This window comes from Artemia sp. Qi Xiang Cuo, chromosome 11 (genome assembly GCF_049724085.1).
Source record: "Artemia sp. Qi Xiang Cuo chromosome 11, ASM4972408v1, whole genome shotgun sequence".
NCBI lineage: Eukaryota > Metazoa > Arthropoda > Branchiopoda > Anostraca > Artemiidae > Artemia > Artemia sp. Qi Xiang Cuo.
In genome coordinates, this window is record NC_142804.1 from 56,413,543 (window position 1) to 56,435,805 (window position 22,263).

General features: G+C 36.7%; 1 protein-coding gene across 1 annotated transcript in view; it reads right to left on the reverse strand.

Moving 5' to 3' along the window:
• Positions 1-22,263, reverse strand: part of LOC148947161 (uncharacterized) — a 171,475-nt gene that overhangs the window by 93,768 nt on the left and 55,444 nt on the right. Inside the window, exon 3 of the mRNA XM_089096907.1 lies at positions 14,643-14,796. Within this exon, the coding sequence (XP_088953033.1) occupies positions 14,643-14,796 (154 nt within the window). The remainder of the gene's footprint in view (positions 1-14,642; positions 14,797-22,263) is intronic.

Sequence of the window (22,263 nt, forward strand, 5' to 3'; positions counted from 1 at the left end):
GTTTGGGGAAATGATGGGCGTGGGGGGGGGGGGCTAGTTACCCTAGTCAAATCACTTTCGACTATTAAAAAGTGCACTAGAACTCTCAATTTCCAATCGAATGAGCCCCTTTTGAAGTTTCTACGACGACCCCTTCCATATGAAGTGCCCAGCTCTAAAGGTAAAAAAATAATAAATAGTACATTGTGCCATCATCGTTCTTATATGCCCTCAGGGCATAACTTAAAACCCTTCCCTGAGGGATGTGGGGGAGTGTCCTCCTCAAAAAATATGTTTTCTATCTGGAAATCAACTAGGCTGAACAAAATGGCTATATCAAAATTTTGATTGGATGTGTTTGGGGAAATGATGGGCGTGGGGGGGGCGTTGCCCTCTAATCACTTTTGACTATTAAAAAGGGCACTAGCCCTTTGAATTTCCAATCGAATAAGCCTTTTTTGAAGTTTCAACAACAACACTTTCTATAAAAACCATATATGCCCCCAGAGCATAACTTACAATCCTTGCCCTAAGGGCTGTAGGGAGTGTCATCCTCAAAAACATATTTTCTATTTTTGATAGAAAATATGTTTTTGAGGAGGACACTCCCCTACAGCCCTCTATGCCGAACAAAATGGCTATCTCAAAATTTTGATTGGATGTGTTTGGGGGAATGATGGGCGTGGGGCGGCGGGGGGGGGGGGGTTCTAGTTGCCCTCCAATCACTTTCAGCTATTAAAAAGAGTACTAGCCCTTCAAATTTCCAATCGAATGAGCCTGTTTTGAAGTTTCTAGGACTATGTCTTCTATAAAAACCTTATATGCCCCCAGGGCATAACTTAAAACTCTTGCCCTGAGGGTTGTGGGGGAGTGTCCTCCTCAAAAACATATATTTCTGGGGGAATCAACTACGCTGAACAAAATGGCTATCTCAAAATTGTGATTGGATGTGTTTGGGGGAATGATGGGCGTGGGGGGGGGGCTAGTTGCCCTCCAATCACTTTCGACTATTAAAAAGGGTACCATCTCTTTGACTTCCAAATCGAATGAGCCCTTTTTTTAGTTTCTACGACAAAGATTTCAATAAAAACCTTATATACCCCCAGGGCATAACTTATAATCCTTGCCCTGAGGGCTGTGGGGGAGTGTCCTCCACAAAAATATATATTCTATCTGGAAATCAACTACGCTGAACAAAATGGCTTTTGATTGGATTTGAAAATTTTGATTGGATGTGTTTGGGGAAATGATGGGCGTGGGGGGGAGGTTCCCCTTCAATCACTTTCGACTATTAAAAAGGGCACTAGCCCTTTGAATTTCCAATCGAATGAGTTTTATTTTGAAGTTTCTACGACAACGCCTTCTTTAAAAACCTTATATGCCCCCAGGGCATAACTTAAAAAACTTGCCCTGAGGGCTGTGGGGGAGTGTCCTCCTCAAAAACATATTTTGTATCTGGAAATCAACTACGCTGAACAAAATGGCTCTCTAAAAAATTTTATTGGATGTGTGTGGGGGAATGGTGGGCGTGGGGGGGCTATTTGCCCTCCAACCACTTTCGACTATTAAAAAGGGCACTAGACCTTTGAATTTCCAATCGAATGAGCCTTTTTTGAAGCTTTCTATGACAACGCCTTCTATAAAAACCTTAATTCTTATATGCCCCCAGGGCATAACTTACAACCCTTGTCCTGAGGTTTTTGGGGGAGTGTCCTCCTCAAAACCATATTCTCTATATGGAAATCAACTACGCTGAACAAAATGGCTATCTCAAAATTTAGATTGGATGTGTATGGGGGAATGATGAACGTGAGGGGGGCTAGTATAATAACTTCGAAATTATTCAACTTTATTTTATTTTTTTTTTTGTATGTATCTTAAAATGACAAAATATGCTTACGGTTCTAACAATTGTACTCTATGATTTCTCAGAGACACGATGCAGTTTTCCCACTGGTACTCTATGGCCGGTTATCGACACTACCTAGTTTATTGCATGCATTAAATCAGTATTTTTTACACATTGGAACGATAAACACATAAGTCATATCTTAAAAAAAAAAGTGAAGATGGAACATTTTAATAAAGCGTGTTCACATGACAATGTTATTGTAGCATTGAATGCCAACAAGGAGAAGTATTTAAACTATGAAACAAGTACAAGCGGTAGCACTATTGGAAATGTATGTATGCATTGTCATGACAGTAAGGAATTAAATTTCTTTAGAATACCAAAGAGATTCCATTGTACAAATGGTGGATATGCAAGATTGAGATTTCCGGAGATAATTGCACTCAAAGAGAATGCAAACATAAAGATAAGCGTTGATGATAGAGGACAACTCCTTCCTACTGTTGCAGGTAACATATTACCAACTGATACATCCAAGCATCATTTTTTAGGTATTAGCATTCAACGGAGGGTCAATAAAAGAAAGGTCTACTCTTCTACGAATATCGTAAACCATATCTTGGCTAAGTGCCAAAACTGTTACCTGTGTAAAAATAATGTAATAATAGACAGTGAAATTGCCAGAAAAATGAAAAGGGCATTGTCAGAAAATATCACTATGGAATATCAAGATGAATTGATGAAAAACAAAGCGCCAGCAAACGTTACTACCATTAATCAAACAGTCGATGAATCAAATAATAGCAAAGATGAAACGCATATTGAACATGTCGGTGACACACCAGTAAATATTGTGTATGACTCAAAATGGAATAATGATTATTCTACCAATTACGAGTTAAGAGAAGACAATAGCTACAAAATCAAGAGAGAACATGGTGAACTATTTTATGGAACAGATTCAAAATGTCCAAAGTTGATCATTGACATTAATAATGTATAATAATATTTTTTTGTATTAATATTCTACATAGCGTTATTTCATTAAAAGTATATTATGCATTACATTGTTACGTTTTCATTATTTTTAGAGTACGCCAGCATATCAAACGCTTAGAATGTCTATTAAAACATTGGAGATGTAAGAAAAGGAATTTGCATACATCTATTGTCAGACACATGGGATAACATTGTTCTATTAACGGTTCATGATAAAAAAAATAGTTTGGGGATAGAAAAAAAAAACCTAAAATAATCTCGTGAAGTCTTCTTCAACACTCGGAGCAGGTGGGCGTTGGGATTTAATCATAGAGAAACAACGAATTTACTTCTTTTTTTTTTTAATGTGACTCAAAGACGTTTCGTTCTTTTCACTGGCTTGAAATTGCATACAAACGAGCCAATCAGATGTTACAATCCTTTTGTTTGCTCAAAATTCAACAAAGCAACGAGGGTTAGGCTACTTTATTTTGCATGTTATTTCTAAAGCCGATTAAGATGAAGAAATGTCTTCAACGTCAAGGATATAAGAAAAAAAAAGTTCTGGATATTTTTCACAGTTCGTAGTTTATGCGCTAATATCGATATCACTAACGATTCTATTTGAAGTTTCTTCAAGTTGATCAAATTTATCTCTAAATGGTTCATGATAAAAAATAGTTTGAGACAAGAAAAAAAAACCTAAAATAATGTTGTGAAATCATTTTAAACACTCAGAGCCGAGGGGTGTTGAGATTGAATCATAGAGAAACAAAGAATTTACTTAAAAAAAATGTGACTCAAAGAAGTTTCGTTCTTTTCACTGGCTTGAAATTGCATACAAACGAGCCAATCAGCTGTTACAATCCTTTGGTTTGCTCAAAATTCAACACAGCAACGAGGGTTGGGCTACTTTATTTTGCATGTTATTTTTAAAGCCGATTAAGATGAAGAAATGTCTTCAAAGTCAAGACTATAAGAAAAAAAAAGTTCTAGATATTTTTGTCAGTTTGTAGTTTATGCACTAATATCGATATCAGTAACGATTCTATTTGAACTTTCTCCAAGTTGATCAAATTTATCTCTAAACGCTTCATGATAAAAAAAAATAGTTTGGGACAAGAAAAAAAAACTAAAATAATGTATATTTTTGTCAACAATAATGTATATTCTGTCAACAAGGTTCATTTAGACGAGGTTACGTGCGCGCACGTAACCTCGTCTAAATGAACCTTAAAAAATGAAATAAAGCTATGTCGACTTTGCATGTTGATTTCATGAAATTATTTTATGTTTTTTTTTTATTTACTGACATTAAGTTGTTGTTTTTTTAAAAGTTCCTGTTTTATTTCAATCAATCGTTTTTAAAAAAAAAAAAAAAAAGGAATTATTTACTGACCTTCAGTTGTTGTGATGTTAAAAGTTCTACTTTTGTTTCAACCAATTGTATTTAACAAAAAAAAACAAAAAACAAAGGAATCATTTACTGATCTTTAGTTGTTGTGATTTTAAAAGTTCTGCTTTTATTTCAGCCAATCGTGTTTAACAAAAAAAACAACGGAATTATTTACTGATCTTCAGTTGTTGTGATTTTAGAAGTTCTGCTTTTGTTTCAGCCAATCGTGTATCTCCCTCTCCCCAAAAAAAAAATACTTTTCAGACAATCAACTTCAGACTAACCAGAATTTTTTTTTCTACTCTAAAAATATGCGCTAGTCTCTACTATAGAAAGAAAACCTGGTATAATCTAAATTCAACGTAACAACAAATGAAGCCAAAATTAAAGAAAAACCGGTCTAATCTGTTGTTGTGATTTCAAAAGTTCCTCTTTTATTTCAATCAATCGTGTTTAACAAAAAAAAGAAACAATGGAATTATTTACTGACCTTCAGTTGTTGTGATTTTAAAAGTTCTGCTTTTGTTTCAACCAATTGTGTTCAACAAAAAAAAACAACAAAGGAATCATTTACTGATCTTTAGTTGTTTTTATTTTAAAAGTTCCGCTTTTATTTCAGCAAATAGTTTTTAACAAAAAAAAAAACGGAATTATATACTGATATTAAGTTGTTGTGATTTTAAAAGTTATGCTTTTGTTTTAGCCAATCGTGTATCTCCCCCCAAAAAAATACTTTTCAGACAATCAACTTCAGACTAACCAGAATTTTTTTTTTTTTACTCTAAAAATATACGCTAGTCTCTACTATAGAAAGAAAAACCGGTCTAATCTAAATTCAACGTAGCAACACATGAAGCCAAAATTAAAAGAAAAACCGGTATAATCTAAATTCAACGTAACAACACATGAAGCCAAAACGAATAGAACTTGGATAAAATCATAGAGTACAATTGTTAGAACCGTAAGCATATTTTGTCATTTTAAGATACATACAAAAAAAAATAATAAAATAAAAAAATAAAGTTGAATAATTTCGAAGTTTAAAAAAAAGTATATTTTTATGAAAAAAAATATTAAATTAGAATCATCAGTCCTCATCATTATGAATATCCAAAACTGGACTTAAGTTTCACATTTGAACTAGAGAATTGTATTTTCCATAATTTTCTTACATGAAAGTTGAATGAAATTTCGGTATTGTGTATTCAAGAGGTGAAGAAACTTTTTTATAGTTTAATTTCTGATCGCGGGGGTTGGGCACGGTTGAAGTTGTTTTCACGCAAAAATCTATTTTCTGTCCGTTTTTAAGTTTTAATGTTGCTCCTTACTTTCACTTGAAGAAAATTTTTTTATAATTTAATTTCTGATCGCGGGGGGCTGAGCACGGTTGAAGTTACTTTTAAGTAAAAATACGTGTAGCATTTATTTACTCGTAAACTAATTTCTTAAACTAAATAGTTACCCCGCCCTCCTCCCTCAGACAGTTAAGAAAAAAAACACAATAGCCTTATCTGTAGTGAAGCATTTTTCTACTCGTAAACTAATTTCTTAAACTAAATAGTTACCCTCTCCCTCAGAAAGTTCAGAAAAAAAACACACAGCCTCTATTTTCTGTCCGTTTTTAAGTTTTGATGTTGCTCCTTACTTTCAGTTGAAGAAACTTTCTTTTATAATTTAATTTCTGATCGCGGTGGGGGTTGGGCACTGTTGAAAATGTTTTCACGTAAAAATCTATTTTCTGTCCGTTTTTAAGATTTGATGTTGCTCCTTACTTTCAGTTGAAGAAACTTTTATAATTTAATTTCTGATCGCGGAGGGCTGGGCACTGTTGAAGTTGTTTTCACGTAAAAATCTATTTTCTGTCCGTTTTTAAGTTTTGATGTTGCTCCTTACTTTCAGTTGATTTGGGAGCTTGGAGGACCTTTGAGGACCGGTGGCTTCCTTCGGGTTTGGGGTGGGGGGGTCGGAGCCCTTTGGGGTTGTGGTAGGGGACCTCACAACACTGTTCAAATGGAACTTGTGTATTATAACGACCACCGAGTTTCACCCTCAAGTCCTCTTCTAAAATCATCTTTTAAATCATCTTTTAAAATGTCTCTAACTGTTTCACCAAAATAATTCCCTAAAATAATAATTTGTTCTGAAAAGATATAATAAAGCCTTAAAAAGTATTATAATGGGGGCTCAAGAGCCATTGGGGCGCCGGGGGGCCCTTCGGTAGCCCAGAGAACCTTTGAGGACCGGGGGGGTTCCTGCGGGATGGAGGTAGGGGGTATCGGAGCCCTCTGGGGTTGTGGTAGGGGACCTCACAACACTGTTCAAATGGAACTTGTGTATTATAACGACAACCGAGTTTCATCCTCAAATCCTCTTCTAAAATCATGTATTAAATCATCTTTGAAAATGTCTCTAACCGTTTCACCGAAATAATTCCTTAAAATAATAATTTGTTCTGAAAATATATAATAAAGACTTAAAAAGTATTATAATGGGGGACTCTGGAGCCTTGGGGGCGCGGGGGGCCGTTGGGGCGCCCCGACAACATTTGAGGACCGGGGGGGTTTCCTTGGGGGTTGGGGTGGGGGGATCGGAGCCCTTTGGGGTTGTGGTAAGGGACCTCACAACACTGTTCAAATGGAACTTGTGTATTATAACGACCACCGAGTTTCACCCTCAAATCCTCTTCTAAAATCATCTTTTAAATCATCTTTTAAAATTTCTCTAACTGTTTCACCGAAATAATTCCCTAAAATAATAATTTGTTCTGAAAAGATATAAAAAAGCCTTAAAAAGTATTATAATGGGGGCTCAAGAGCCATTGGGGCGACGGGGCCCTTCGGGAGCCCTGAGAACCTTTGCGGCCCGGGGGTTGCCGTTGGGGTGGGGTGGGGGGTTTGGGAGCCCTTTGGGGTTGTGGTAAGGGACCTCACAACACTGTTCAAATGGAACTTGTGTATTATAACGACCACAGAGTTTCACCCTCAATTCCTCTTCTAAAATCATCTATTAAATCCTCCTTTAAAATGTCTCTAACTGTTTCAACGAAATAATTCCCTAAAATAATAATTTTTTTTGAAAATATATAATAAAGCCTTAAAAGGTATTATAATGGGGGACTCAGGAGCCATTGGGGCGCCGGGGGGCCCTTGGGGAGCCCAGAGACCCTTTGTGGACGTGGGGGTACCTTGGGGGGGGGGGTGGGGGGATCGGAGCCCGTTGGGGTTGTGGTAAGGGACCTCACAACACTGTTCAAATGGAACTTGTGTATTATAACGACCACAGAGTTTCACCCTCAAGTCCTCTTCTAAAATCATCTTTTAAAATGTCTTTAACTGTTTTACCGAAATAATTCCCTAAAATAATAATTTGTTCTGAAAAGATATAATAAAGCCTTAAAAGGTATTATAATGGGGGACTCAGGAGCCTTTGGGGCGCCGGGGGCCCTTTGGGAGCCCAGAGAACCTTTGTGGACCGGGGGTTTCCTTGGGGGTTGGGGTGGGGGGATCGGAGCCCTTTGGGGTTGTGGTAAGGGACCTCACAACACTGTTCAAATGAAACTTGTGTATTATAACGACCACAGAGTTTCACCCTCAAGTCCTCTTCTAAAATCATCTTTTCAAAATCATCTTTTAAAATGTCTCTAACTGTTTCACCGAAATAATTCCCTAAAATAATAATTTGTTCTGAAAAGATATAAAAAAGCCTTAAAAAGTATTATAATGGGGGACTCAGGAGCCTTTGGGGCTCGGGGGGCCCTTTGCGAGCCCAGAGAACCTTTGCGGACGGGGGGGTTCCTTGGGGTTTGGGGTGGGGGTTCGGAGCCCTTTGGGGTTGTGGTAAGAGACCTCACAACACTGTTCAAATGGAACTTGTGTATTATAACAACCAAAGAGTTTCACCCTCAAATCCTCTTCTAAAATCATCTTTTAAAATGTCTCTAACTGTTTCATCAAAATAATTCCCTAAAATAATAATTTGTTCTGAAAAGATATAATAAAGCCTTAAAAAGTATTATAATGGAGGCTCAGGAGTCTTTGGGGCGCCGGGTGGTCACACAAAATCAGAAAAAATGTTCAATGTTCCTTTAGTAGCTACGCAATTAGATTAAAAATGAAGATATTTATGCAGAGTTTCAAGTAGCTATGGCTAAGTTTCCTAAAAGATCAGTTATTTTCTTGCGAAAACACACAAAATCAGAAAAAATATTCAATGTTCCTTTAGTACCTACGCAATTAGACTAAAAATGAAGATATTTATGCAGAGTTTCAACTAGCTATGGCTAAGCTTGCTAAAGACCAGCTATTTTCTTGCGAAAACACATAATCAGAAAAAATATTCAATGTTCCTTTAGTACCTACGCAATTAGACTAAGTCATCGCCCAGTTAACACAAAGATGTAAATTGAGTAACCCTCTCACAATAATGAACCAAACCAGATTATACCCACCTAACCAGATCAAAAAATGGCGGTCACACTAACTTGATTAGTAATTGGATTCAGATATACTACGAACGGACTTTCAGTCCTACATTCACGGGTTTCTGCAAAGTGTTATGGGCTTCATTGAAAAAATACCAGTTTAAAAAAAAAATAATAATAAACATGTATCCATGAGTTTGACACACAAAAAATGAGTGTCACAGTAGAAAACCTGTCTGCCAAGCCATGTAGGCTTCATAGTAATAGGTCACTGACCCGTGGTAAGGCAATGTACCGGTTAAACTACACGCTTATCCACGTGTAATTCAATGTAGGATCAGTGGTACTATATGCCTTACTACTATAGTACATTGTGCCAACATCGTTCTTATATGCCCCCAGGGCATAACTTAAAACCCTTGCCCTGAGGGCTGTGGGGGAGTGTCCTCCTCAAAAACATATTTTCTATCTGGAAATCAACTACGCTTAACAAAATGGCCATGTCAAAATTTTGATTGGATGTGTTTGGGGGAATGCTGGGCGTGGGGGGGGGGCTAGTAGCCCTCCAATCACTTTCGACTATTAAAAGGGCACTAGCCACTCCCATTTCCAATCGAATGAGCCCTTTTCTAAGTTTCTACGACAACTCCTTCGATACGAAGTGCCCGGCTGAAGAAAAAAAAACACATTGTGCCCACATCGTTCTTTACTTAGGCAGCGCTAGCGCGCTGCCTATGATAGTTTTAGTACCCCACCAATACCTTTGCCCTCCTTAAGGAGGAAGGAAGATAGAACTTTTTCATACGGATAAAAACTCTTAAGCTTTACGTGCGAGTCACACAATCACCACACCTGTTAATAAAAAAAAAAAACGTCAACTGACAGAAGCAAAAGAAATTGGCTTGAAAACTCTACGTAAACAATAATTTTTCATCAAATATTGTCGAATAATGCTATAGCTTTTCAAACCCTTGCTAGACTTATCATACATATAGGAAGGCTGGGTTGCTTACGCTTAAGAGAAGCATATTCTTTAACTTGAAAAGCTAAGAGCGGGATGCATTGTTAGTCAGTTGCGGATCTAGACCATGGCAGGCAGGCAGCTGCCCCCCCCCAGTTGTCTGACATCTGACATTAAATTCTGTTTATTTCATTTTTCTACAATCCTATGGTATACCTTGCCCCACTCCCCAGATTATGAGGGCTAAAACTACTACTGTTGTTAGTAGTCATTATTGAGCCATTGGGACTGAAGATCAGTAATAAAAAATAACAAACCATACATACTCAGTCAACCGAAAAATTAATTCGGATTAAGAGGAATCTACTAAAGATGGTACAGGGGCGGATTCAGGATTTTTTTTAGGGGGGGGGGCACAAAATAGGTTTATCCGATAAACTTGCGTTAGGGGCAAGTTTAATTAACCCAATCTTGGGTTAATTAAGTAAATTACACTACTTTAGACTACGTTAGGGGGGCGCCCCCCTCACCCCCTGGATCCGCCACTGAGATGGTAAGGCGTTTGAGGCTAAGAAACGTATCTTAACTCGAACCTGCAAACATCAATAATTCGAGAAAATTCAAGAGTCACGATTCAGAAAATCCACACAGGGGTTGAATGGGGGAAGTGGGGGGATTAGACCCAGTCCTTTCAGATAACTTAAGATTTGTACAATCTCCCTGTATTTTCTTTTCCATTTAAATTATACGTTTATCTGCATTTTTTTTTTTTGCAAATTTGCCAAGGGCCAGACCTCCAAACCTAGATGACAAAATTTAGATCTGTGTCGCAAATATTTTTTTTAACATTTAGCGAAATGTTTTTTCTTCAGTTGGTAGCATCTGTCTAATCCTTTTATGGTTCCATGTGTCTTCAAAATGTTTGCTGTTTTATCTTATTTTGGCTTAAAGTCAAAATTTAATCGTCTTTTAAAAAACCTGTTTTCGTTATTTTCTTTACAAGCTGGATGGGACTCAAGTAAAATCAAGGTAGCCTAGAGACTGTCCTCATTAAGAAAGAAGTGTCAGAAACTACTCTTGTTATAAGCTTGTTTTTAATTAATCTTTATTACTATCATGACAGCCATAAATTTATGCAAATAATTTAAATGAAAACAAATGGCAAAAATGCTCACTAAAAAAAAAACACAAGTAATCAACAATAAAATCCAATACTTGAATTTTACAGAATAGGTGAGTTATAGTATAGAACCAAATTTGTATAGAAACCGAATTAAAACACCCGTAAGCCTACCTTGGGGTTTTTCCTATCGGAGCAATGGGCCATCCGGAAGGTTAAGCGGGGTCAAGTGTGCAATTTTCAGCTAGGACTTAGCTTTACAATGGCTGTTAAGGATTTTTTTTTGTAGTGGCACAGCATTGTCTAGAGGAGGCGCTGCACCCCTAGCCACGCCCAATGGCTTCGTTAGGGGTGGGGGGGGGGGGTAGAGCAGTTGTCCCCCAATAATTTAGAGAAAAAAATTATTATATATCCCATGCCCCTTGACGTTCCGGATATGAACCCTTCTTGCCCCCCTCCCACCCAATAAAAATGCTAGAGAATCGCCCCTGCCCACGCCCATGCTCCCGCCATTTGATTTTTTTCATGTTTTATATTTTATTTAAAGCTTCTCGGCGTTTGATGATGCGATGTTATATTTCGATGTTATACTTGACGGTATTTCGATATTATTCGTATTGGCCGTAGTTCCTTCTTTACTAGGTTGCAGCTACTGCTGCAACCATGATTTGATATTTTGTTAACATCATTTTTTTCGACGTTATATGTAACGATACTATATTATATTTTACAGCTGAATATATTTAATATATATAACAGACCTTAGGGTAAGGGTTGTAATTTATGCCCTGGGGGCATATAAGGTGTTTATAGAAAGCGTTGTCGTTGCAAAAAGGGCTCATTCGACTGGAAATCGAAAGGCCTAGTGCACTTTTTAATAGTCGAAAGTGATCGAAAGTGATTGGAAGGTACCAATCCGGCATGAGAATCAATTCACAAAATCTAGGAGGGTGCCAGAACGTATTTTTCAAAGTCTAAGGGGGTATTTTGTTGGTTTTTCTTCTTTTTTCAATGAAAATTCCAAGATATTTTTTTTTTAATCTAGGAAAAGCAAAAAATTGTAGGAGGGGGTAATAGCCTCCAGCGCCCAATTGACACTCCTGGGGTCTGGTTGGTAGTTTTTGCATTAAAATTACTTCGAAAACGAGCTGTTATTTTGACTTCCGTCAAAATTGCTGCCATATTGAAATTACTATTCAGTGTTAATATTGTCAAGACAAAATTTTGGATTTACGAGAACTCGATCAATGACTCTTGCAGAGAATTAAATTTAAAAAAAACAAGTTTTTTCAACTGAAAGTAAGGAGCAATATGTAAACTCAAAACGAACAGAAATTATTGCGCATATGAGGGGGGTGCCCCTCGTCAACACCTCTCTCTTCACGCTAAAGGTTTTTGGCATTTCTTAAAAAGTTAATTATTGTTCTAACTAATAGGGGTGAATCTCCAGCATTTGTATTGGGGGGACGGGGGGAGAGGGGTCCATATCCGGATTGTCAAGGGGTATGGGATATGTAATAATTTTCCTCCACATTATTAGGGGGCAACTGCCCCCCCCCCCCCCAACAAGCGACACCCCTGCTAATTAAACGACCCTTGTGTTTCAGGAGTCGTTTTTAAAGAACTGGGACAAAATTTAAACTTTAGCGTAAAGAGTAAGGTGTTAAGGAGGGAGCAATCCACCTCGTATACGTAATAATTTATGTTCTTTTTAAGTTTTAATATCGCTCCTTACTTCAAGTTGAAAACACTTGCTTTTTTTATTTAATTTCTGATCATTTTTTAAATAGCACCAGGAAATCTGGCTCAATCTCCACGGAAAAATCCCCCTCCCCACGGAAATATCCTCAGGACAATTCAAGCCCGGTGAAAATTTATTTCGGACAACTACCCTTAATACCTCCACGCGTAAAATTGAGTCTGTAAAGAGAAAGACAGACATATAAAGTAATTTCGTATAGGAATGCTGGCAAACTCCTCCAATATACAATTTCCCCTGAAAAGTTCATTCCCTGGAAAATTCCCTCTCAATGGAAAATTCTGCCCGTGAAAGTCTCCCCATCAAAAAACTCGTCCTCCCTTTCCCACCCGAAAAATGGTTCCATACTTCCCAATAAAAAATACTATACGTATACAATGGGCAAATATAACTTAAAGACTTCCCAGGGGCTGCGGGGGGTCATGTTATCTCCAAAGACATAGTTATTAGGTTTTTCAATTATGCTGAACAAAATAGCTATCTCATAATTTTTATCGAACAATTTTGGGGGAAAAAGTGACGAGAGAGGGGGCCTAGTTACCCTCCAATTGTTTCATCACTTAAAAAGGACACTAGAACTTTTAATTTATGTTAAAATGAGCCCTCTTCGATGTTCTAGGCCTACTAGGTCAATAATCACCCCTGGAAAAAATATAACAAACACTCATCCGTGATCTTTCTTATGGCAAGTACAAAATTCCACATTTTTGCAGATATGAGCTTAAAACCTCTACAGTAGTGTTCTCTGATACGCTGGATCTGATGGTGTGATTTTCATTAAGATTCTATGAATTTTAAGGGGTGTTCCTCCTCCTTTTTTCATAAATCAGGCAAATCTTCTCAGGCTAGTAACCTTTGATGGATAAGACCTAACTTAATAAAAACTGATATATTTAAAATCAGCATAAAATTAAAACTCGTTTGATATTCTATTCGTATCAATATTCCGTTTTTTATAATTTCGGTTACTATTGACCCAGGGGGTTCCTTACTTACAGTTCGTTACCACGAACTGTTTGGTGAAGTACTATTTTTAGACTAAAATTTAGATTTTAGACTCTTATGTTTTCTGAGGGTCAATATCAGAGGAAGAACACCACTCTCACTGTGTATAAGTATGACTATGCTAAAAAAAAATTGAGAGGAGTCACTTAGTTTTATTTGGTTTTACTTCACAGTTGCTTCTGAAAGATGACGGTCTTCTTTTCTGAAATACCAGATAAAATGAGAATTTGTGTGCACAGAGAAGTTTTATAGACGCATGTGGAGGTTTACCCTGTTTCCAAAATTTTATTTTTATTCATCACAGATTTTCCTGGGCTAAGCATGTTTTCATAGGCCGAAGTCTTTTTTGTCTACCTGTCTTCACAGTGTTGAACATAGTCCACCAGTTTCACTTGCCTAGCCCCCCCCCCCAGTATCGCCATTTGGGGCCAACTGTCTCAAATTTGAACCAAAAGTAGCGGGAAATCTTTATTTTACTAGAGAATGAATTATTTTCATTGGATGTTAGTGATGCTTTGACTAAAGGCATAAAAACAAACTTTCCCATTCAACAATTTCATGTAAGTACAAAACACTTCTGATTAGTCACAAGTGATTTCATGCAATCATTTTCATCATGGTTGGCCCTATAGTAATTCGAGCAAAGACCATTCCACGCTACTTTTGGTTCAAATTTGCGACACATGGTATAGTTTCAGATTCCCGCCATGCATTTGCATACTCTTGAAAGTGCACAAATACACTAGTCCAATATAGCAATATTGTTGGGGGGGGGGGAGCTACTTTTCTAAAATGACCATGACACGTGCGGACCATGTTCACCACGATGTCTTTATAAAGGCAGTTTTGGTTACGACTGTTATTACGACTGTAGTTATGCCACGGCAGCAGCTTGCTGACTTAAGTACACAAGAAATTGAATCATATTTAAAAACATGGGTTGTTGATTGCTAGTTCCATAGCAAGCAATTAGAAAACTATATAGCGATACTGGGGGGGGGCTACATTTTTAAAATGACCGTGAGACGTGCGGACCATATTCACCACGATGTCTTTATAAGGGCAGTTTCGGTCTTTTAGTGCAGCTAATACTGCTAATGCTGCTAAATGCTGCTAATGCTGCTAAATGCTGCTAATGCTGCTAATAATGTTAAAACATAATAACATCTTACTTCACATTGATACTTCGATGTAGGTAGTGGCATGGAACCAAAATCATTCCCATCTACAGCACACTCTTTAATTTCTTCCTCCGCGTCCCTACCGCACACTGTGTTACTGCCATTTTGCATTTCGGTTGTGAATGAGTGATTTGATAATGGAAGCCTGAAAGAAAGTTATGAATACGTCAGTAAATTTGACTGCTCAAATATATGCTCATCACATATATCATTATGCCCTGAATGAACGAGCGCAGTCCATCTTTTTTTTTCAAAATAACCTAAAACGTTAAAAACATCCCCCCGTGTACCTTTCCCCACTAATTTTACTTGCAAAAGCATATTTATTTCATATTATTAACATAAATGTATGCACTTTAAAAAGCCACAATATTCATCTACGAGATTCAGGATTTCTTTATTTAGACTTATAACCTTTTTACCCTCCCCACAATAGACTCAAAGGTCTGTAACGTAAGAGAACACAAAAATATTCATAAAAGAAGACATCAGCTGGACAGATACCTTAATAATTTACGAGGGCCCACCCCGTGGAAAAAAAGCCTTTTCAAACTTGAGAATTTTATTTAAGTTTTATTTTTTTAATTTCCGTAGGGGAAAGGAGTTTTGGTACTTGTGTATTATGGGCAACTCACTCAAGTTTACGCTGTGTAAAACTCAAGAACACACCGGTTTCTTTGTTAGTTTTTTCAGCTTAGCGCAAGACAAGACAAAGACAAGTGATATAATATATGGAAAATATATAACTTGGGCTATATATTTGCACATAAGGGGGAGGGTAAAGTATTTGGACAGTTTGAAGTCAGAAAACAATTCTTTCAAGGTGTGGCCACTAAAAAGTTACAGAAGAATAGCGAGGTATCGGGAAATTTTGTTAATTTAAAAAAAAAAAAAAAAAAAAAAAAAATTCCCAGTATAAAGTAATTGTAATGTTTCATTTAAGTGGTTTTTCCAAGTATTAAGTGTTTTTTTTTAGTTTTTTTTTTTAATGAGTTTTTCCAAGTATTAAGTACTATTATTAGGTTAATCTAGTGTTTCATTTAAGTGTTTTATGATGATCGCTGATCAAAGTTTAAGTTATTTGTGCCTTTCATTTATGTTATTTTACTATGTTCCTGGCCGTATATTTGGCTTTAAAATCTTATTTTACTATCTATCTATCTAACATGCAGAATACTTATACCAAACACATTTTGCATGCGGACCAGCTATACTTCACCCCCCCCCTCCCTACTAATATGCAAATATATAGCCCAAATTTATTTCTAAAGTAACGAAGAAACTAAAGAAAAAACTGGTGAGTTCTTGAATTCTACACAGCGTAAACTCGAGTGAGTGGCGCATAATACACAAGTACCAAAATTACTTCCCCCTACCGAAATGAAACAAAAAAAAAACTCAAAAAAAATTCTCAAATTTGGAAAGCCTTATTTTCCACTGGGGGGGGGGGGTATTTTCCGGGGGGGGGGTATTTCCTGCGGGGGGATATTTCCTGCGGGGGGGGGGGGTTATTTTGCGGGGGGATTTCCGGGGGGGGGGGTATTTTCCGCGGGGGTATTTTCTGGGGGGCATTTTCCGTGGAGGGGGGTATTTTACGCTACTCAGGGAGTATTTTCTGGGGGGAGGGGGGTAAGCGCCTAGGACCAACACCCCATTATTATGAAAATTTATCTATGAAGCCCATGTTTAAAATGAGAATGTTTGCAAAATATGGTCCCTTGTCTTGGGAACTACAGACAATTATGCGGCTAAAACGATAATTTTCTGTTCCTCCCGTGAGTCACGTGTAATTACCAACTTCAAAATCAAACTACAAACTCTGATGAAAATTAAGCATCATGTTTGTGATACATTTGCATTGTCTTTTGATATGGGACAGTCATCTGAGCTTTTGAGAACAGTCACTAAATAATCTGTGAGTATTTCTAAGTCAAGAGAGGTGCTACATGTCTGTGTTTATGAATTTGGGGTCAGGGGAGGCTTTGGGCCAAGGGCCTAAATCTTTGCACTACCCTGATTTCAATAAGGCTTAAAATATCTACCTTTTTATGAAACATGGCTATTTGAGTAATTCGCGGCGTTTGTCCATGTGGCTACAAGGATCAAGTAACCCAAGAAGCACTTTTGTTTATCTTTGATCGTTCTGGTTAGGAAGACTATCCTAGCTATTGACCGAAAACCGCCTGGGGCACTGGGGATACCAAGAGCCACAAAGAGCCTTGAAATAGCAATTGGTTACCCTTGCATTTCTTTGGATCATAAAAAAGCCTTCGCCAACTTTCTAACTTCTATATGATGAGGTCTGACAAAAGATATGGGAGTCCTATTGTTCCTTACTAAGTCAACGGTATTTTGCGGACCATGGTTAGCCCTAGAAGTTTTTTTCTTTCTGCCTAAAGGCCATCTCAGTTTATCTGTGTTGTACACTGTGCAGTATAACGTGTTAGTACAAACTTGTTTCGTCGCATTTTCATTGCATATTTTGGCTAATCTAAATTACTGTTATCTGGATATAGTCCCGTAAAAGCGTCAACGGTTCTTGCCTGATTGCTAATTAACATGTCATGTTTGTGCGTAACTGCGTATGGTCCGAGAGGATGAAATCATACATCTCTTGACAATTTTCGATATATTTTTCATTCACAACGGAAAACCGTTATATTCTTTGAAAATTGATGTAACAGTTCTAGTCACCTATTTCGCATCTGCTGTATCACAGTAAGTTTTCAGTAAAGTTCAAGCGACACTTACGATATTACAAGAGGGGTAGTCCGGGGAAGGGGTAGCAGCTATCCTCAAGTTTAATGTCATTTTCTCTTGTTTTGTTGCAACGTCGCTCTTTACTTGTATTTCTGAAATTACTTGCTTTCCATATTAATTTCTGTTCGTTCTAATCGATAAGTTATATATTTTCAACGACAACAAACAATAAAACTCATCAAACAAATATAATACACTGATCCTGAAAAAGGCTCCGTTGTCGTCGATGAGAGGGGTTATCCTTATTTGAGAAATCAACCCTTTAATTCCAACCCAGAATTGTAATTTTTTGCCTTAAGTGAACCAGGCAATGATACGTTATTTTTGTTATTAAAAAGTTATTTTTGATTTAGGGTTTTAATAATGGCACATACGATAGGAAATGCTACACAATAACAAAACATACTAGATGTACGTTGCTATAGTAACATAAAGCATTGCGGCAACTTTTGGTTAGCTTCGCCGCAGTGGCGGTTCTGGCTTCTTTTGCGCCCCGGGCGAAATCTTGGTTAGCCCCCCCCCCATACCTCCCAAAAATTTTCAGGCCAAATTCAAAAATAATTTATTTATTAACAAAATTACCTTCAATTTATTATTTAATGAACAATTTATTTTTAATCATTTTTAATTTGTTATTTAAGTTATTAAATTATTTCACTATTATTAATTTTTTCAATTTAATATTTTTATTTTTTTAATTCATTTGGATTTTATTAAATAAGTATTAACTTATTAATTATTTTCATTTACTAACTGCGCCGCTACTTTACTCTAATACAAAAACAAAAAATACAAAATGATTATAACCGTCAGATTATTTATTTGTATTTTTGCGCCCTTAAAATTTCTGCACCCAGGGCAAGTGCCCCCTCTGCCCGCCCTAAAACCGCCTCTGCTTCGCCGACTAAGATATTGCAGGAGCAACTCTTTGGTTAGGTATTTACATCATTAACTAAACACCGCTATTGTCAACCCTGCGAAACTTTTTGACCGCAAAGGGTATTTCAAACAGTTTTTTGCGTATAATTTGGAGTTTCTGGTATTTTTAAAAAAGCTAAAAGCAATTAATTCAATTAAATAAAAACTTGGGCGGTAAAATTTTTATCGGGCCAGGTACCGGCAAAAATGTTATTAGGTTAGGGTGAAGTTTCCTCAGTCCTACTGGGCCCAGTCCGCCGCATCACTGAAACCTGTTAGCCTCTTTTTATATTTATACCCATGTGTTTTAATACAGGGAAAAATCTCTTTCCGGCAAAATAGAACCTAATCAACGCGCTCTGGTAACTTAGTAGTTGTTTATTCTGATTTACAACAAAATAAGTTTTATTCATAATTAATTAATCATACAATGAATGCATTGTGCTAATCCCCCAAATAATCATATGCTTGTAAAAGAGGGGAACAAATGTGTTTCAATTAAGCAGTAAATCAACAGAAGAAAAAAGTTAAACACATTAAATAAATTAAATTAAATGGATTAAATAAACTCCAATCAATGCTACGCAAAAAGGGGAAAAAGTATATGGAAACCAAACATATTTTATAAGTCTTTGGAAGGTTCCAAACGAGTAGCATTCTCGAGCAGAAACGGGAAGAGTATTTCCTTCCCGTCATATAAAATGCGGAATTTAACGTTCTGAGTACTAAGGAGCTAATAATTCGGCCGATCAGATACAAAGAATGAAGTCCATCCAAGGGATCGGGGAACATCACCGTAGACCTGAAGAAAAGTGAAAGGTACACGAATATAAAGTTTTTCAACACCAAGTAGCGATTTAGTTGCTGAACAACTCACATACTGACTAAGACTTATAGCTTTATTGTAAGTGTTGGAACGCGGTTTAAGAAAAGTAGGAAAAGTAGACATCCATATAACTGGGCAACAAGAAACATAAATATTAAACTGTCATAGGATTCTCAGAATTGCCCCAGGAAAAATATTTTTAAGCTTTATAAAAATACCAAGGTTTCTGCATACCTTCTTGTTAATCAAATCAATATGGTGCCTGAAATATAAATTTTCATCTAGGAGGATATCTAAGACACGGACATGGTCATCCTTTGGTACATTAATAGAGCCTTTGAATATATAAATTTTAGATAGTTGAGGACAACCCAGAGATACAAAAGAGAAAACTAAAAAAATAGATTTAGAAACATTTAGGACAAGAGAGTTAGCTCCAAACCAAAGTAAAACTCTCTCGAACAGGTCCACTGACTCTGTACAAACCCATTCTCCCTTTTCCCAGCCGTAACAAGGCAGGTATCATCATCAAAACGAACAGGGAATGTAAAGAAGACAAACTATGGTTACGGGTATGGGAAAATGTGGGATAACACAGACGACGAAAATATAGAGAATTTTCATTTCTAACAGCGAAAATTAGGTCATTTACATAAATTAAGAGCCATAATGGCCTTAGAATTGACCCTTGAGGGACCCCATGGTCAACATTTGAGGGTAAACGGAAAAACGGCACAGTACTTCTTATGCCAAAATGAGAAAGTTTAGAAAGAAGAACACTTTGGGTTAAAGAATCAAAGGCTTTACGAACATCTAGGAATAAAGCAGCAGGAATCAAAAGGGAGTCTAATACAGTGGGTCGATATTTACAAAACACTGCACAAGCATGCTCAGTTGAATGTTTTTTTTTCGAAAACCAAATTAAAAATCGTGATAAAAAACTTTAAAAGTAAGAAAATTATTAAGACGAGAAAGCATCGCCTTCTGGAAAATTTTGATAAACACAGACAATAGAGATATTGGCTGATAATTGGCTGGACCATTTCGTGGGCCACCATTATATATTCTGATAACTCCAGCGGCCTTGGAACTATTCGAAAAAATACCATGCTGAAAGGAGAGGTTACTAAATTTCGTTAAGAGAGAAATAACGGAAGGAATCATGGACTTAGAGTAGAAGAGTAGAGTAGAGTAGAGTAGAGTAGAAGAGGAAGAGGAAGTCTTCAATTCCATAATAATTTTAGTAATTTTTATATCAGACCCTGGTTCCAAGAACATTGACTTAATACAAGGTAGCCAAAAGACACGACCTGAAATTAGATTGTGAAGGAGAAGAATTATCAGCAGATATTTAAGGTCTTTTTAACAATATTCGCATAATAAAGGAAATGTTTCTCTTAGGCTAAGTTAGGGAATATTTTAGCCACAGAATTCACGATTTTGTATTTTGTGTCCATTAAGATATAGCTTTCTTATATCATCAGTATATTTGCCAAAATGCTTTTTATATCGACTTTCCATCTTATCGGGTATTTCTTTAATCAAGGTTGTTTGACTTTTGACTCCAAACAGGATTTGCATTGAATCCTCTTCAGTTATTAACTCTCCTTACACCAACGCATTTAACAAATGTTCATGCAATTCCTATGTTTTCTGTATATAGGTTATTGAAGGTTATAAGGTACATAAGCAAGATTTGTTTCGGGGAGACGTCACAGATTAAGGATAAGTTCAAGATGGTCAACCCCCCCCCCCCTAAAACAGAACAACAAACAGGCAAATCATGCAAAAGGTACAGGGTAGTGGTATAAATCGTACAAACCTGGATATGCTGAGGGGCACAACCCAAAAATATCTTACGTGCATGAATTCATGTATTGATAGTTCTCATCAACAAATTCAATGGACTATGCATTTCTAAACTTTATTCTACTTTCTGAAATCAATTACTGTTTATTCTTAAGAATAAAATTGTTTTTCAGACTTTGTGTAACGGTTCTTTCACCCAACACCGTTGAACCTAACACATTACACGTAATGTAAGACTAGTTATGTAATCTTACGGAATATTATTCTGTTCGGAAAATAGACATTGATGAGTAGACTCGGGCTTTTTATAGGATTCAACGTTACGTAAATTTTGTTATGTAATGATAAAGACATGATAGCAACAAATATGATGTCTGGATGAACAACCATTAATTTTTGAAAATAAGCTAATGAAATTTTCTAAAAGACGTTTCTAACTTTATCAAAGCCTCTCCATTTCACATTTTTATTTAGTTATTTCTAACCCGTGATACAATACAAAAGTACACAGAGGCGTAGTACGTAGAGAAAACGACAAAAAAAATGAATAAGAGAAGGAAAGAAAGATACATCACAACTATCAGAACAATTTATAACGAACATCTATAAAACACTGAACAACTTTTAAATACATACAACTTTAAATGTCATTGTATAAGAAGGGGATACCATGGATGAAAACTGATGTTGCGATTGTGTTTCGAAATAAGTTTTGATAGCTATTGCTGGGTTTAATATTATGGATTAATGCTGAATTTAAGGTCCACGGGGATAAATGAAGTGAATATTTTTCAAATTTGAAACATACCGAACGGAGTTTACGCTTATCTGTTTGTGAAAAAATCTCCCAAAATTGTGCTGTGTATGAAAAATGTGGTAGTACTGTTGAACTATACAGTTTAGCGAGGATCAATCGGTTGAAAGGTTTTTTATTTCGGACAACTGAAGCATAAGACGCACCACATTCTCTTTAAAGTTGGGAAATCAGCAGCAGACGGGTTTGCCTTAGGGATGGGCCAAATTGGTAGATCAAGATAAACAAGTTTTTCAACTGGCTTTCCTAAAGAACGTCCCAGTTGGACTGACAGTGTGGGATCTGGATTACCGCAGTTAAATAGAACAATCTCAGATTTCTCAGAGTTAAATTCCAACCCCAATTTAGAATATTCACTCTCGAGTATGCTGAAATTTTCTTCGATACGCTGTCATGACCTGCTAATATTAAGGGCATCATCCGGATTACAGACAAGTGTTATGTTTGCTGCTAACTAGGTAGGACGGACACTTTACGCTGTAACT